The sequence below is a fragment of the Desmodus rotundus genome, chromosome 2 (assembly GCF_022682495.2).
Source record: "Desmodus rotundus isolate HL8 chromosome 2, HLdesRot8A.1, whole genome shotgun sequence".
In the NCBI taxonomy this organism is placed as follows: Eukaryota; Metazoa; Chordata; class Mammalia; order Chiroptera; family Phyllostomidae; genus Desmodus; species Desmodus rotundus.
Window position 1 is genome coordinate 52,280,595 of NC_071388.1, and position 17,647 is coordinate 52,298,241.

General features: G+C 43.0%; 1 protein-coding gene across 4 annotated transcripts in view; it reads right to left on the reverse strand.

The window, feature by feature from the left end:
* Positions 1-203: 203 nt before the first annotated feature.
* PAQR9 (progestin and adipoQ receptor family member 9) overlaps positions 204-17,647 on the reverse strand; it is a 45,155-nt gene continuing 27,711 nt past the window's right edge. Inside the window, exons 1-2 of one of the 4 annotated variants that reach the window (XM_045192054.3) lie at positions 8,051-8,502; positions 204-7,146 (exon numbers count right to left, since the gene is read on the reverse strand). In XM_045192054.3, the coding sequence (XP_045047989.1) occupies positions 5,857-6,990 (1,134 nt within the window). In that variant the 5' untranslated portion in view covers positions 6,991-7,146; positions 8,051-8,502 and the 3' untranslated portion in view covers positions 204-5,856. Of the gene's footprint in view, positions 7,147-7,396; positions 8,503-17,647 lie in introns of those variants that run through there. The other 3 variants (XM_045192053.3, XM_024556328.4, XM_045192055.3) reach the window with 3 other exon arrangements.

The following is a 17,647-nucleotide window of genomic DNA, read 5'->3' on the forward strand; positions in this document are numbered from 1 at the left end:
TTATAAACTTTTAAAATACAAAGTTAGAATATTTCTTTAAATTTTTTTCCTATTAATTTTCTTGTTTGTATCCAGCATATGAAAAACAGATTATGCTCCCTAACTAGAGATGGAACTAAAAGAAGTGAAATTAATGTGTCCCCATACTATTTTCATTTGGAAACAAGGGTTTATTTACATGGCATCTTTTTTCCATGCTGGGGTGAGCCATGAGGGGCAGGGCCATCTCTACAGCATGGATGAATAACCAGCTGAAGACCCCTCCACTCTTGCTTGAGTGCTTATTGCATGTCTTAGGTGGAGCTGTAAGGCATGAGAAGGGTGGCCTGCAACTTTTACACGTTCAAGGACTTTTCCTTAAGAAACGCCACGCTGGGAATAGCTTCCAGAGGTTGTTCGAAAACAAAAAAGTATTAAACCTCATGCATTACATTTAGAAGCACAAAATATTGGGGAAACATTTTCAAAAATTCAAAAAAGGCTGCTTTTCCATCGAGTTAAATAATAAATGAGTGAGAATTTTGCTGCATACAGGTGTGTGTTCAGGGCTTTCAACAGGCACATCCTGCCACCATTAACAGCCAAATCAGCATTCTTGGCCCCGGACCTATAAACAAACATTCTGGTTCTGCAACTTGCTCTCACAGACTTAACAAGCTCTTCTAAAACAAAAAGGCCCACAAATTGGTTAAAAATTTGTTAATCAAAAATGCAATACGTTTGTCATCTTTTAACAAGCAAAAAATTTGTAGTAGCTTTCTGGAAAAGTGACTCAGAAGAACTTGTACCCATTTTCACATTTAAGAAATAGTTATTCATAACATTGATAAAATAAAATCTTCAATAGGAAGGTGTGTGGCCTCTCACAAAGGAATAGAGTAGTTCTCGGCTTCAACCAATGAATACTTCCTTTTCAGCTTGTCCAGGTTTGTTTGCTTTTCCTCAGGCAATATATGACAGAATATTGTCAACCTTTCAAGACAGTGATTTAAAAGGTAATTTACAATTGGATGGTGCTATCCCTAATGTCTTTTTGCCTTACGCTGTCATTTTATGGACACAAATTAAGGACATTAAGCCAACGGTAAGTGTACCACTCAAAATATACCTGGGCACTAGTGCTCAGGTCAAAAGCTAAAGCACATGCCAAATACAATTCCTTGCCTGCTTATTTGAGCACTAACAGCAGGGGCGTTCACAAGCCTTTCTAGGGACAAAATTTAAAACTCAGGTGAAATTATCCGTAGTTGAACTTGCTGTTCCTTCAGGCTGATTGAATCTAATTCTTGCTTTCCCCTTCTCATGCCTTCTTCTGTCTTTTTTACATCTGGTACTTTTTCTTTATAATTTCCCCCATTTTTCTAACACATGTTTCATAGATTATAACACAAAGACCTTAAAGGAAGAAAAAGGCTAAAGAACGTTAATCTTTGGAGATTTAGGCCTTTAAGCTTGCATATTTTTAAACTTATGCTATCTACGGAATTCAGACATTTAATGATATCACATTTAGGCACTTTGGATGAACCTTACTTCATAATTATATGAACATTATAAACCTTCCAAAAGTGATTGTTATTATTGTCTTTGTTAACTAGTAGTGATGATAAATTTTTCAACCTCTTCTATGTACATATATGCCTGCTATCCCTTCACCTGAATTAACATTAAATTCTCTAGTTATTTTGAACCATAAAATTCACAAAGACCTAGGAGTAGACAGAAACAAAAAGAAAGAAAAAGAAGGAAATTGATTGTGGGTAAGTAGCATGTTAATTGAAATAAGATTCTTTGCTAATAGAAAGGAGAAAAGAACCAAACTCAGTATCTTGGAACATTCTGCTTATGGCAAAGATCAGAGTTTGATCCCTGGCCTGAGGGCCCTTCTGGTGCTCCTACCCCTGTTCTATCCATGGACAAAAGGGTAACGGCTATGATAATGTGTTGGGTCCTCAGCCAATGTCTAACATGCACTCAATACTCAATGGTCACTAAAGGAATCACATGAACCAATGGATGAAAAGCAACTCAAAGACACTGACAGAGTGAGGTCGGCTGTGGCAGAATTCAACAGATGTACAGTCCGAGATGACCAAGATTAAGTAGCTGGTAACATTTCGTGTAAGACTTTATAATGCAAATCCAAGGATAGCCATATCTTACTTCACTCTATTTTACAATTATATATATATATATATATATATATATATTCTCCCATTCGTGTTTGTGCTTCGCCAGACATCATAGCCATGAAAACCAGTAAACACTCACAGTCAAGCACACAGAAATCTCCACATTCTAATAGCAGTTTGAAAACAATTCTGTTGCCTTGGACTTACGGAATAACCTTAAAATGAAGATAACTCCTACCATAACTGCTTCCTGCTAGAGCTTTGTGCAGGTTAACTAAATAAGGTTGTGAAGAAATTTGAAGACAAAAATCCCTGTTTTTAATTGCTGTTAGCCCTCAGATTCAGCACCAAATCATTAAAAAAATTATAAAAATTACCTCCATCTCCAAATTTTGCATTCTTAGAAATGATTGCCCTGAAGTAGCATGATGAATTAGGTTACAGAGTTTTTGACTGCAAGCACTTCCAGGCAGGATTTATGAATGGAGACATGTGAGCCACTCTGGCCAGCTTTGAAGCCCCATACTTTCTTCCTGGGCTATTTATAGAAAGCGAATAGCCAGTGGAAAAGAGCACATTTATTTTTAAAAGCCAGTCATGACATGACCAAAGAACTCACTTCCTCTCTCTGGGAAGGTCATCTTCTTTAGCTGAGGGTGCAGCTACAAGGACAGGGAAGAAAGGAACCCCTTTAGTCAACTGACTCGGCCTGAGTCAGTCCCAGAGACCAACCCCACAGGGCGACAGGCATTGAAGTCAAGCACCCTCATTTCCCAGGCATGACTCTATGTCTCTAGCTCCTTGAGATGTCATCTCGATTATGACTAACAAGTAAAAATACCATGTATTACATAATATACTTCAAATTCTATGCTTTCAAAATAGTTGTACAGAGATGATGAAGTGCATTCTTATCATTTGTCCCACATTTCAAACAGCTGAACGCAATGAAGAAAAAGTGAATTTTCAAGGATGTGGCAAAATGGAGAGTGTGAAAAATATTTTTAAAGCTATTTAATTCTGATGGCCACGTTATATGTAATATGCCTGGACAGTTCCATGCAAATTTGGATACTTAGTAAATATTTCCTGATTCTAAAATATCATGTATCTTGACAGAAATCAGATGTAATTTAGCACATACATAGTTTTACAAACATGCCTGGTCCTGTGTAGTGTACACGGTATCTGTCTGCAAACATGAAGTGAAATCATTGTTTGCAACTAGAATGCCCTTTTGTCCATATTATGTGTGGTATACACAAACTAAGATAGGATGGGAAAGGGAGAGTGGGGGAAGGAAAAGGCAAAAGGAAGGAAAGTGAGTCCTCACTCTCTTACTGGGCTCAGGCATCAGAATCATTTGAAAACGATATGGGTATAATTTTATCCTTAAGTGGCTTCTGCTTAAGGACAAAGACACAGGGAAAGAAGAGAATTCTGTTTGCAGACCAAGATCTCCGACAAAAATTTTAAATGACAAATACAAAGTTTATTTTTCTCAAACTCATTAATCCTTTTTAGAAGTCTGTCTCTTGAAAGTTCCTTCTGAAAGGGGGGAGGTCCCATTTTACAAGGAAGCTATGAAATACTCATCAACCTATGTTTCTAGCTTCCAAAGCAACATTCTTTGAGATGCTAGAAGAAACAATAATGGCATGCAAATCAATTTGCAGGTGGAAATATTCTGATCCCCACAATTGCCTTTGAAAGAATGTACTGAATAAGTTACAGGTGAAGAATGACATCCGTAGTGGACACAAATTCTCAGCCTCTGTACCTTAACGGGAATGTCCTTGCCCTTTGCAAAAGACATGACGGGGACACCCATCTGCAACCGTGCAAAGTATTTTTACAACCCCATTAAGAGGCTCTAAATTAAATATAGACATATATAAGGTTAAGCTCTGTGTGTAAATTAACACACAAGCATACTGGTTCCTCCAGGGAACTGTGTCAAGCCTCTCGGTTTATAAATATAGTAGTGATTAAAAGCACAAACAAAACCAGCAATATTTTTAGGAGCATCAGCCTACCAGTACTGAGGTAAGTGTTCATCTAGTTTATGTGCTTGATGTAAATTATACCATGAAGTCAACACTTCCCATTCAATGACTTATTTGGCTCTGAACCAAAGGACTTGTCAAGAAGTGTAAGTATTTAAATAAGCTACTTCAGTGGTTTGTGTTAATCTACGGTTGCCACCTCAAGTACAGGTTAGCATTTATAAGAAATGTCTTAAATAACACTGGCCAATGTGATTGTTAAAAAAGGATCTCAGGAGCATGTTCACTCATTTCTCTATAATTTAGGATGACTTTTCATTACCACAGTCTGCAGCTAAATGAGACCTCGTGTTTAAATAGGCAAAGGTAACCTTATTGAACTCAAATATTTCAGTTACAATTCAAGTAATATGCTCCTGACTTCCATACTGTATTTGCCTTATCTATTCCTGAGTATTGCATTTTCAAGCGAGGATAGATGGCATCAGTCTAGAACAGTGTCCTCTCACCTTCCCTACTGGCTGCATTAGGAACCACGGTCATAGTAGCGGTTCGGCTCCTTCTCCTGGCAGAGAAGCCAAATGCTCTGTGTCCTGGTAAGCTACTGCTGGTGCTGCTCACAGCTTGAAACCAACACCATCTTCCTTCCCTCCTGGGTGGAATGTGAAACCCTGATTTGTAGTAAAGAAACAGTTTTACTCCAACTGCCCTCCCCTATATTTGAGGACCAGTCATTTGGGCATTGCTTCAAAAGGCACATTTATTCCAGTGGTTATTTAAATAAGTAGAGAAGGAAAGAATAAGATTAAAAACAAAGCAAACCAAAAAAACAAGATAGGTTTTGTGGAATACATTAAAGTAAATGGGCGTCTGGGATCTATGTAGACCACTGAGCTCCTCACCAGTAGCCTAACCAGAGTCCCTAAGGTAAGGTAATTCACATTTGGATCATGGAACACAGGCCTTCAGGAAACACTGTTTAGTAAAGTACAGTAGTTGAGAACTCTCAAGCAGCTTGCCCTGGTGGCCAGTTAGAGTGTATGCAATGCAGAAGGGCTGCAAGATTCAAAACTACAAGACAAATAAAATTCAGTGCATATCACAGGCTTGATAAATTATGAAAAATCATTGTATATATTACTATTTAAATAACATCTGAGAAACATTTTGAAATAATTAACTTGTGTTCACATTCCATGCATTTTCTAGCTGGTTAAGCCCTGGGCTTATTTATGTCTTTGTGCCCGTTTCCTACAAAGATCCATTCTTTTGACAAATCCAAGCATTCCTCAGACTGAAATGGAAGTACCCAGGGATTTGGTCTACTTACCCTCCTTAATGCGTACCTGACCTCACTGGGGCTACTTGTTATTACCGCTGGCACAGAAGATCATTGGAAAAATCGAATTGTTTGGGGTTTTATTTGGGGTTTTATTCCCTGCCTTTGAAAAATCCCTGGATGTCACAGACATCACTGGAATTTTGTCCACGGGGGAAAACCAATGGCCCTCTCCTTCCTGCTTGACCCATTTCCCTCTTCCAAAGCCCCAAGTGCATTGAAACCCTTCTGGCATAGCGGACTTTTTTTCCCCCTGCGGCTCTGGAGCAACCTCCTTGAGCAAAGAAGGAAACAACAAAACTGGAAAACAAACCAACAATAGCAACAACAGAAAGTCCAAACAAGTGGGCAAACCAGCAGCCTCCTGCAAGGTAGAGGCTCATTTTTTACTGCAGAATTCAGTGCTGTTTAGGAACTTCTTGATGACCAGCCCCAGACAGACGACCAGCAGTAGCATGTAGCCCACGGTGCCTGAAAAGGTGGGTGCAGCAGGCGGCGCCTTGAGGAACTGGCGCAGACCCTCCTCCACGTAGTACACCTGGTCGTAGATGCTGAGGAAAGTGAAGATGTGAAAGAGCTGGTGGCTGTGGCCAATGATGTCAAAAAGGCCAGGTTGGATGCGCTCAGGGATCTTGCTCACATTGAAGAAGGCGGCCACCACCAGCCAGAAGTAGCGGCGGTAGAAGTGCACAAAGAGCGTGGGGTTCTCACCACGCAGATCGAACAGCCAGCTCTCAAGCATGATAGGGCAGGCCATGCTGAGCGGCATGACGAAGACGAAGGTACGCAGCGCGAACGGGTAAGAGCACCAGTCAGTGCGGCTCTTGCAGCAGGCCACGGTGCAGGCCACCGCCAGCACGAAGGCCACCGGCAGCACCAGCGCGCGGTAGGCAGCGATGAGACGAGTGCAGTCCACGTGCCAGCCCAGGCGCTGCTGCACGTAAGGGGTCATCACTCTGGCGTCCAACAAGCTGAGGCTGGGCAGCAGGTAATAGTAGTAGGCTACCGTGCTGCCGAAACCATAGTAGCTGATGGATGCATAGTCCAGGTAAAAGAAGGCGGCGCGCAGGCGCAGAGACAGGCAGCTGAACACGTGCGCTGTGCAGCTCATGGCGAAGGTCAGCAGTACGCCGGACGCGTAGCACCACAGCGGCAGCAGCCACGGGTGGTGGAAGGGCACGTCACGGCCACTCAGAAAGAACAGGCGGCAGAACTTGCTAAGGAACAGCAGGAGGGGGATGAAGTGCGTCCAGAAGTTGAGCGTCTCGTTGGTGGGCTTCAGCACCGAGGCTAGGCACTCCTGCGCCGTGCAAGGCAGCCGTCGGTAGCCCGACAGTATGAAGCACTCCACGAAGTCGTCGGGCACCTCGTCCCAGCGCAGCAGCGGTTTGGCGGAAGCCGGAGAGTCCCCCGAAGCGGAGGGGTGGGGGCGCGAGGCTGCTGCCAAAGCCGCTGCGGTCGTGGCCGGCGGGCCCTTTGTGCCCGCGCTCCGGGGCTGCAGGCGCCGCGGCATGGTGCCTCGGGCTTGGCTAGGACGCGAACAGGCGACCTCTGGCGCCGGCTCCCGCGCGCTCTGCAGCCCCCGCCAGCCGCCGTCGGAGCCTTTGTGCTCGCGCCGAGGGTGTCGTTGCAGGTTCAAGAGAAGACCTGAGCCGCTAAGCAACCGTTCCTAAAAATAAGTAAATAAAAATAATCGGTTTGTAAACAGCCAGCGACTAGCAGGAGCGCGCGGGGCTGGGCGTTCCCTTCGCCAGGCTCGGTGCGACCGGCTCCTGGCCGCCTGCGCTGCGGCAGCCCCAGCGGTGGCGCGGCGGACTGCGGCGGCGGCGGCGGCGCTGCCCCGGTGACTGGGCATCGCGCGGCGCGGGAGGCGGGGATGTGGGAGCTGAAGCGCTGGAGGGAGGGAGGGACGGGCGCACCGAGGGAGGGCGGGGGCCTCTCCGGCTAGGGTTTCGCGGCCGCCTCCGGGGGTAGAGTTGTCCTCGGTCTCGAGTTCCGTACCATCCTCCCCACCCCCTTCGGGCCGCAGCAGCCGGAGCTGGCCCGTTAATGATTGATGCGGGGGCAAAGGCTGCGCCAGAGACTCAGCGGCGCGTGGCGGTCGCGAGGGCGAGGGCAGGCGCCGGGGTTCGAAATCCGACAGCCACGCGTGTGTTCCGGAGGACACTAGAGAGCCACGTTCGCCAGGGGCGGAGAGCTGCGGCCGCGCGGGCGGGGGGTGGGGGTGGGGGGGAGGAGATGGCGCCTGCGGCGGCCCGGCGGGGCCGGCGAGGATGCGCTAACATTAAGTCTGGAGGTGGCGCGGGCCGAGACGCTCCGGAAATCGGGGTAGCTTTGAGACCGTGCCCGGATCGGGGTCGTGTCACTGTCAGAAACGTGGGACTGCCTCTCTTTCCCGTGTGCGTGCGGGCGGGAGCGCGCGCAGCCCTCGCTGTGGACACCGCATCCAGCCTTAGTTTATCTTCTCTCCTATAGCGGGCTTATTCAGGTGCGTCATTAACCCCCCTTCTCCCTCGTCGTCGTCTGGTCCGAACGAACCATCCCGTAAGTGGCCTCTGGTCGCTCTCACCAACCTTCGGGGGCCGCAGCTCAGGCGTCCTCGTGTTCTTGTATCGTTAACTGGGAATCGTGTTTGGAGCCCGAAGTCCGAGAACTCGGGGCTGGGACTGCTCACGCCCAGGCAGGTTTTCAGGTTTTCCTAACAAGGGCTTCCGTAGCAGAGCTGTGTCTGAGTTGAGGGCTCATCACAGTGGAGGGCGTTCATGAGGGAGGACTTCCAGGAGGGATGAATCCCAGCTGAACGGAGACAGTTCTTAGAGACCGGGAGGCGGTGGCTTGGAAAAAGCATATGCATAATTGACCAGAAGTACCTGGCAGGCTTGGGTGGCTGGAGGCCAGAGTAAAGGAAGACTGAAGAACTGGAAGCCGGTTGTGATGCACTGCATGTGAAAATGTGCTCTTGAGCCTTGTAAAGGCTGGCGGAAAAGCTGCCTGCTGTAAAGTGTTTACCATTTCATTTCACAGAAGTTTCTCTCGGCGATGCCCTGGGGGGTATGACTGAATCTTCCTGCAATATGGTGTCATGGCAACAGCAGATAATTCTACGGGACCAGACACTGTTCTAAGTGCTTCACAATTGTTAAATCCTTTAGATATTATTATTTACCGCATTTTAACAGATGAGATGGAGGCACCATGACCATAATACGTAACATGCCTAATTGGTGGAAGGGGAGATTTGAACCTAGGCAAACTGCTTCTGTATCTCATGTATTCAGTACTTAAACTAGAACATCCAACAAACGGCTTTGCTCAAAGAAAACTAGAAGGACAGTTTGATTTAGGGAAAGGCTTTCATTTGGTAAATGCAAGGCTGTCTTCATCACTACAGCAAATCGTATAAGTAGGTCAAAGAATATTTACTTAGTAGTGGCTCAAGGAGAACTTAGGTTGTGGATAAGAATGATTTATAATTAAGAAATCATTCAGTATTATAAATGTCTAAAAATTACTAAAAGGTAATAGAAACAGTCTCTTTAGAAGTTTCTGCCTTCTCTCTGAAAAAAAGTTTTCCAATAGTGACTGGCTTAGCAAACTCTTACACAATTAGGCCAAAGGTACACTTGCATCCTATGCCTTTCTGAGTTATCACCAATTCCTGATGAATGGGGTTTAAATTAATGCTGTAATTTTTAAATCGGTTTTAAATAATTTTGCTGTAGTTACTTAAGTAATATTTTGTTTTAGTATTTTCTGTTTCTCCACTTTCTAGAGCTTTGTTGTTTTAAAGCCAAACCTAATTTCCTTTCACATGTGGACTAAACACCAGGCTAATTTGTAAAAGAGATTAAGAGTCAGGCATTTATTAATCAGGCCTAGGAATGATAAACCTGAACAGGGCAGACCAGAAAAAAGTTTTTCATATTCTCTTTGTTATTCCACAAATGACCTGAGCTGTGATCTGTAAAAAATGTTGATTCTGTAATAATTCCCATATTTGCCAACCTCTTCATTGCATAATCGGCTCACTTACATAATTGGGGAAATATACTAGAAAGTTCACATCAAGTTAAATAATGTAATTGACTGTAAATGAATGTAAAAACTCTAGTTAGATAAAATAACTTTTATCTTTATGACTAAGAGTGATAAGACTGGCATTCATAAAATATGGTATTATTTAAAACAGTGTTTTATAAAGTCAAAAAATCTGTCATCACCTTCTTACAAGTCTTTCAGGAAGTCATTGACATCTCTGCTTCTCTCTCTCTTCTCATCCGTGTCCTGCCCACCTGAGACACTGAACCAGCCGATGCCCGGAACTGTGTTCAGGAAAGCTCGCTCCCGGGTGCTGCCCTTACTGTACTCTGACAGGTCCAAGTAAAAAGCAACTGAGGAAACAGAAACCTGACCTAACTTTATTTAAAAAAACAAAACAGCAATATGACTTCTTTAATTGCTACTAATCTATAGAATTAATTTTTCTTAAGTTTTGTGAGATGTAAAAATGTGTTCTCCAAGCCCTACACAGTCTGAGCTTTGTAGTGTGTTTCATCTCCAGGAGACTGACTGCCTCTTGTCAGTGAGGACCATGCTCTGGTCCCCTGGGCTTGGCTAAACTGATACGAGCCGCGGGCTCGCTGCCATTCCCCAAAGGTGCGCTGGGAGATAAACCGTCTCTGAGCCGGTGGCAGTGTTTAGAGGCAGAAACTAGCTGGTTCTCCTAATTGAAGGCTTGTTCAAGTAAGACCCCAAATGCAGTTTGCGTAGTTCTGTGGAGGTCCTGTGCATTTGGGAGCTGAGGGGTCCTGGCTGCAAAATACAGCCATAGTCATATATAGGCAATGGAGCAAACAGGACAGAGAGTTGCCCATATAATTTGCTTTGGTCATGTTCTTACAGACCAACTATAAGTTTATTTGTGTTTTTCTCTACAGTAATAATATGAAGCATATATAAAAGAATTCCCCAGCAAATTTGATGTTCTCTAATAGGGACAATGTACTATGTGTAAAACCTGTAGGAAAAAAGGCTATAATATTTACAGATAATACACCAGTTTTAGGGGGAAATAAAATTTTTTCTAATCTCGTTTTTAGCCAAATACAACCGACCAACCAAACAAAACGCAGTGCTTTATTGCACCCAAGATTCTGTACAAAGAGAGCTCTGTAAGGTTCAATCCCTCTCAGAAGATACAGTCTAAACAAAATTCTTTCCTTCCCCCTGAATTGAAAACAGCCATCACCTGAATAATATTATCACCCAAACTCTTCCAGGTCAGATATGGTTACTACCAGACTATAGGGTCTGAGTTTCCTAATGGTGGGAAACCTCCTGGCACTGGCTTCAGGTGTAACCACGGCAACCTTTGAACAAAAGTGCAATCGGAAGGCCAGGTAGAGTCTAGAAGCTAGAGGAGGGAGACTGAGTTTTTATCTGGCACTATTCCTGCCTGTGTACTGAGTGGTGACAGGGTTCTCTTTTGAAGGATAGCTAAGGGAGACTTGACAGGATGCTTTTGCCTTTTGAGGTTCTACTCAGGGAGTGAGAACTCCATACTCCCCTCTCTCCCACCTATTCTCTCAAAAGTGGGGTGCACACAAAGACTATTTTAATAGATCTCTTATTAAATGTCTGTATTCTGTGAAGGTTTTAAAATGGAAGGTACATTTTATACCACTTAATATGTAGTACGTGGAGGTAACATAAGTAATATGCTGGGGCATGGGGTGGGGATAAAAGGTGTGAGATCAAAACTTCACTGACTTCTGTCCCACAGCCCGTCACTCTTGTTTGTCCAGCCTGCTTCCATCCCCTCTCCTGGATCCAGGGTGGGACTTCCCTTTCCTGCCTCTCGGGTTGCTGGTGAAGGGTGTTTTGGGGTCATGACCCATCAGCAACAGTCCCTAAGCTCCGACCAGACCTGCCCACGCCTTCAGCCTCTCCCACAGCTTTCCTGAGCCAGGATGGCAGTCTCCATTCTGGACCTATTTCCCTCAATTCTGCCCTTTCTGTTTCCTGGCCAGAGCCTGTGCTGTCTTATAACAAAGGCCTCATGTTTACATGTCGTGTGCATCCTAATTCAGTTACCTTTGGGGAGGAGATTGTCATCGGCTGCTGCTTGCTCTTGGTAGGGGCTTTTAGGTAATTTCCATTTTTATACAAGTATGTGAAGTTGATGATTGAGTTCTTGCTCCTCATTGTCTGTTGACAGTTGTGCTTGAAACACAGTGCGTTGCCCATAGTAAGCACTCAACGCATAGTTGTGATTGGGGAAATTCTTTTCAGTTCTGTAAGCCTTTAAAAGGTTAGAACTTAGAGTCCTAGAATCTTAGGACTCTGAATTTAAGTCATCTAGTGTGACTCTCTTCCCGTTCATAGTACACCGTGTTCAGTTACTGGGATAGGCACTTTCCATGTATTATCTCCAATTCCCAGAATACGCTGTGCAAGGTAAATCCACTGTCCCCATTTTCAAACAAGAAAGCAGATGCTCGGCCTTGAACATCTCCAATAAAGATAATTATTGCCTCATATGGCCTCCTCCTCATTTTTAACTTTTAAAAATTATTGTTCAAGAACTTTGTAAATAACGAGTACAACTGCTGAGAAGAAAAAAAACACTGCTGCATTTTGGCCAAAGCTCAACTGTGTTACTGAACGAGGTCACCAATTGGATCCCATTAGAAAGTCCCTGAAAAGAATGATGGCAAAAAAGGCAGGTATTCTTGCAGTATGTGACAGCGGCATATTGATTAGGCATGGCTGGAAGGTACATTTCATATACAAAACATTGTCCTGTAAACAAATAACATCTATTATCACCAGGAGACTTTCCATAGCCTAGATCTCTGCGAAAAGGCAAACAACAGATTCCAAGATCTCATAGATGATTCTTGCACTTAGCATAGTATTATTGATTACTGTGATTGATTAATACAGAAAGGAAAATATTATATCATTGCATATTAACATCAACGGGAAAACATCTCCATTATTGGACTCTGGGCTTCAATTAAGTTTCCTTGCCATTCATCTCATTTAGGTTTTTTTTCTCTTTTTAAAAAAAATTAAATTTTTTTTTATTGAGGTGTAATTGACATACAACATTATATTAATTTCAGATACACAACACATTGGTATATTTGTATATGTTGAGAAATGATCACCACATAGGTCTGGTTAACATCTGTCACCATACGTAGTTTCTTTTTCTTGTGATGAGAACGTTTAAGATTTACTCTCCTGGCAACTTTTAAATATACAATACGGTGTTAACCGTGGTCACCACGCTGTAATTACATTCCTAGGATTTACTTATTTTTGGAAATTTATACTTTTTGATCCCCTTCACCCATTTTTCCCACCCCCTATTCCCCACTTCTGGCAACCAGCAATCTGTTCTATGTATCTATACACTTGGTTTTGTTTTAAATTCCACAATAAATGATATCACATGGTATATTTGTCTTTTGTTGTTTGACGTTTCATGTAGCATAATTCCCTCAAGGTCCATCCATGTCATCACAAATGGCAAGATTTCATTCTTTTTTTTATGACTGGGCACTATTTATTCCACTGTGTGTGTTTGTATATATATATCTCCACTCATCTACTGATGGACACTTAGGTTGTTTCCATATCTTGGCTATTGTAAAAAATGCTGCAGTGAGCATAGGGGTGCAAATATCTTTTTGAAATATTGTTTTCATTATTTTTCAGATAAATACTACAAAGTGGAATTGTTGGATCATATGGTAATTATATTTTTAGTTGTTTGAGAAAACTGCATACTGTTTTCCATGGTGGCTGCACCAATGTACATTCCCACCAACAGTGCATTTCCTTTTCTCCACATTCTCACCAACACTTGTTGTTTCTGGTCTCTTCGATGGTAGCCATGCCGACAGGTGTGAGGTGATACTTCACTGTGCTTTTGATTTGCATTTCACTGATGATGAGTGATGTTGAGCATCTTTTCATGAACCTGTACATTTAAATTTCATAAATGATTTTTCTTTTCTTTGAGATACAATACCTGTTTGTTGAAAATATTTATCAGCATCATTATCTAGGTTCCAATCACTAAGCCAGCTGAAGGGTATTTCATAAATATTGACTATTTTAGAAAAACACCTTATGACAATACTGAGGGGTAGAAATTATTTTTTAATAATTTTTATCTTTCAATTATAGTTGGTATACAATGTTATATTAGTTTCAGGTGTACAACCACTGAGTAGACATTTATATAGCTTACGGAGTGATCACCCCCCAAAAATCTAGAACCCACCTGGCATGACCATGCATAGTTATTACAATAGTATTGACTGTATTCCCTATGCTGTACTTTACATCCCCATGACTGTTCTGGAACTACCAGTTTGTGCTTCTTAATCCCATCACCTTTTTCATCCAGGTTCCCACTCCTCTTCCTCTCTGGCGACCATCAAAATGTTCTCTGTAACTATGACTTTGTTTCTATTTTGTTCATTTATTTTGTTCTTTAGATTCTGTATATAAGTGAAATCACATAGTATTTGTCTTTCTCTCTCTGACTTATTTCACTTAGCACAATACCCTCCAGGTCTACCCATGCTGTTGCAGATGGCAAGATTTCATTCTTTTTTATGGCCAAGTAATATACTGTTTTATATACAAGGTCAGTCTAGAAGGTATCCAGCCATGTAATGTGAAAAATAGAGACATTTATTGAAGAAGATACAAGAAACTTGCACATAGGACAATGATGCCTCAGTCCCCTTCAAAGTATGCACCTTGGGACCTCACACAGTTCTCCCAATCGCCATCAGCTGCCCCATCATATTTTCCTGAATCTCACTGATGGTCTGAAACCTCTTCCTTCTCAAAGGTGATTTTAGTTGTGGGAAAAGCCAGAAGTCTCAGGATGCCAAATCGGGGCTGTAGTGGGCAGGGTCACCCGGGTGATTTGACATTTCTCAAAAGAACTCTGCTCAAGACATGGTACATGAACAGGCACATTGTTGTGATGAAGCTGCCAATCATCAGTTGCCCATAGCTGCAGCCTTTTGAATCATCTGAATAGTTTCTGCAGAGGAATGTTCAAGGTTAATACAAAACTTGGTGCAGATTCATTGCTCTACTTGCTCAGTCATTTTGAATGTGACAGCCACACAGTACACATGCTGACTCAATGGTGTCTGCTGCCCCCACTGACTAGTACAGTGAAGTCATCATTGTTCATGCATGTGCAGTCCAGTCCACTCTCCTTGGCTGCCAGGTTACATCAATGTTGCGCAAACTGTTCTTGTTATATTAACAATGGCTGGACTTTTTCCAGACAGACCTCGTATGTACTACTTCTTTTTTATCCATTCATCTGTTGATGGGTACTTAGGTTCTTCCATATCTTGGCTATTGTAATAATGCTGCAGTGAACATGTGCATGAATAAGTCTTTTTGATTTCTTTTTGATTAGTATTTTGGATTTCTTGGGATAAATACCCAGGAATGGAATTGCTGGGCTTTCTTTGTCTCTTGTTATAGCCTTTGTTTCAAAGTCTATTTTGTCTGGTGTAAGTATTGCTACCTCACCTTTTTTTGTTTCCATTTTCATGAAATATCTTTTTCCATCCCTTTACTTTCAGTCTTTGTGCTTTTTGATCTGAAATGAGTTTCCTGTAGAAAGCATATGGAAAGGTTTCGTTCTGTTATTTATTCAGCCACCCTGTGTCTTTTGATTTGAGCATTTAATTCACTTTCATTGAAAGTGATTGTTGACATATATCTATTTATTGCCATTTTATTATTCATAGTTTTATCTTTCCCCCCTTTCTAAAGAAGTCCCTTTAACATTTCTTATAACACTTGTTTGGTGGTGATGAATTCCTTTAGCTTTTTCTTGTCTGGGAAGCTCTTTATTTGTCATTCAATTCTAAATGATAGCTTTGCTGGGTAGACTAATCTTGGTTTTAGGTTCTTGCTTTTCATCATTTTGAATATTTTGTGTAAATCTTTTCTGGCCTGCAAAATTCCTGTTGAGAAATCAGCTTATGATGTCTTATGGGAATTCCCTTGTAGGTAACTAAGTGCCTTTCCCTTGCTGCTTTTAAGATTCTCTCTTTGTCTTTAACTTTTGGCATTTTAATTGTGATATGTCTTCATGTGGGCCTCATTGAGTTCATCTTGTTTGGGACTCTCTGTGCTTCCTGGACTCGTATGTCTATTTCCTTTGCCAAGTTAGGTAAGTTTTCTATCATTATTTCTTCAAATAGGTTCAATTCCTTTCTCTCTTCTCCTTCTGGTATCCCCATGCTGTGAATGTTGGTATATTTGATGTTTTCCCAGAGGCTCCTTATACCATCCTCACTTTAAAAGAAAAAAATTTACTATTGATTTTAGATGGAGGGAGAGAGAGGGAGAGAGAAATATTGATTTGTTGTTCCACTTTTCTATGCATTCATTGGTTGATATTTCTGTGTGCCTTGACTGGGGTCAAACCTGCAACCTTGGTGTATTGGGGTGACACTCTAACCAACTGAGCTACCTGGCCATGGCCATCCTCACTTTTTAGGATTCTTTTTTATTTTGCTATTCCGAGTGCATGTTTTCTGCTACCTTATCTTCCAAATCACTGATTTGATCCTCTGCTTCATCTAATCTACTATTGATTCCTTCTCATGTAGTCTTTATTTCAGTCTTCATATATGACTCATCCTTTTTTTTTGTTTTTTATCTCCATTTTTGTGTTTTCTATCTCTTTGTTGAAGTTCGTACTGAGTTGGTGCATTCTTCTCCTACATTCCTTGAGCATCCTTATAACCAGTGTTTTGAACTCTACATCTGGTTGATTGCCTGTCTCCATTTTGTTTAGTTCTTTTTCTGGAGATTTCTCCTCTTCTTTCATTTGGGTCATATTCCTTTGTCTCCTCATTTTGGCAGTCTCCCTATGTTTGTTTCTATGTATTATGTAGAGCTGCTATGTCTCCCATCACGGTAGAGTGGCCTAATTCAGTAGGGGTCCTGTAGGGCCCAGTGGCACAGCCTCACAGAGCATTCCAAGTGGACCCTCCATGTGGCTGTGTGCACCCTCCTGTTGTTGTTGAGCCTTCGCTGTTGTTGGCATGGCAGTTGGAGGGGTTGATGCCAGTCCAATTCGTTCCAAGGACCAACTATGACTAGAGTGAAAGAACTTCTGGGCAGGGACCCAACCCACAGGGCAGGACTCGCTTCAGGGCTCTGGTGCCTGTAGAGTCCACCCTTTGACTGTTGCTCATGGAGGTGGTTGCGTGGTCCTTCATCGTGGTTGGAAGTTGTCCACTGGGTGCAATGGCTCTGGGACCTCTTGGGAGATGTAGGTCAGCCACTGCCTGTGTCCTGCTCAGGGCCATGTGGTGTGAGCTATAAAGTGATCTGCAGATGGCTGCTCCTTGTGCTTGGAAATACCCAGGAGAGGCCAAGCTGTAAATGGAATCCAGGTGCCACTAATGCAGGGCTTGGGGCTGCTTAGAAAGAGTTATGTGGCATACTGAGGCCAAATGCTGCTTGTTTGGCATTTGTGGACCTTTGAGAGGTTTTAGGAAGATCTGCATCATGAGCCAAGACAGATGGTTTTTATGGAAATGCCACTGGAAGTGGCTTGGGTGTCCTTACCCAAGTAAGTTGGATGATGTGAAGACTCAGGGAACACTAGGGTGGGGCAAAGACTGTTAGCCAGGTTGATGGAGACTCATATATGGCACCTGCATGCAGTGCAGGGGGAGGGCTCAGCAAAGGAACAATGGCTTCTGCCAGCACTTCAGTCTGGGAGAAAGCAGTTCCTCCAGACCTTGTTCTGAAGCCAGACAATTCAGTTTCTTCCTGTAGGTATATTCCTGGTGTCTTTCAAGCTGCTGCACCAGCCTTGAGCTCAGAGCAAGTCCGTCTGTCAACAAGTAAGTCCATGAGTAGGCCCTTTAAGAGGAAAGTCTGAGACTCCAGAAGCCTTTTTTTTTTTTAACTTAGCTATAATCCCCACTGGTTTTTTATATTCAGAAGTTATGGGGAATTCCCTTCCTGGTACTGGGACCCTGGCCTGGGGGGCCTGGTTTGGGGCTGGGACCCCTCACTCTTCATGGGGGATCTCCACAGCTGAAACATGTCTTCTGGTTTTAACTGCTACACGTGGGCATGGGACACGCCTGTTG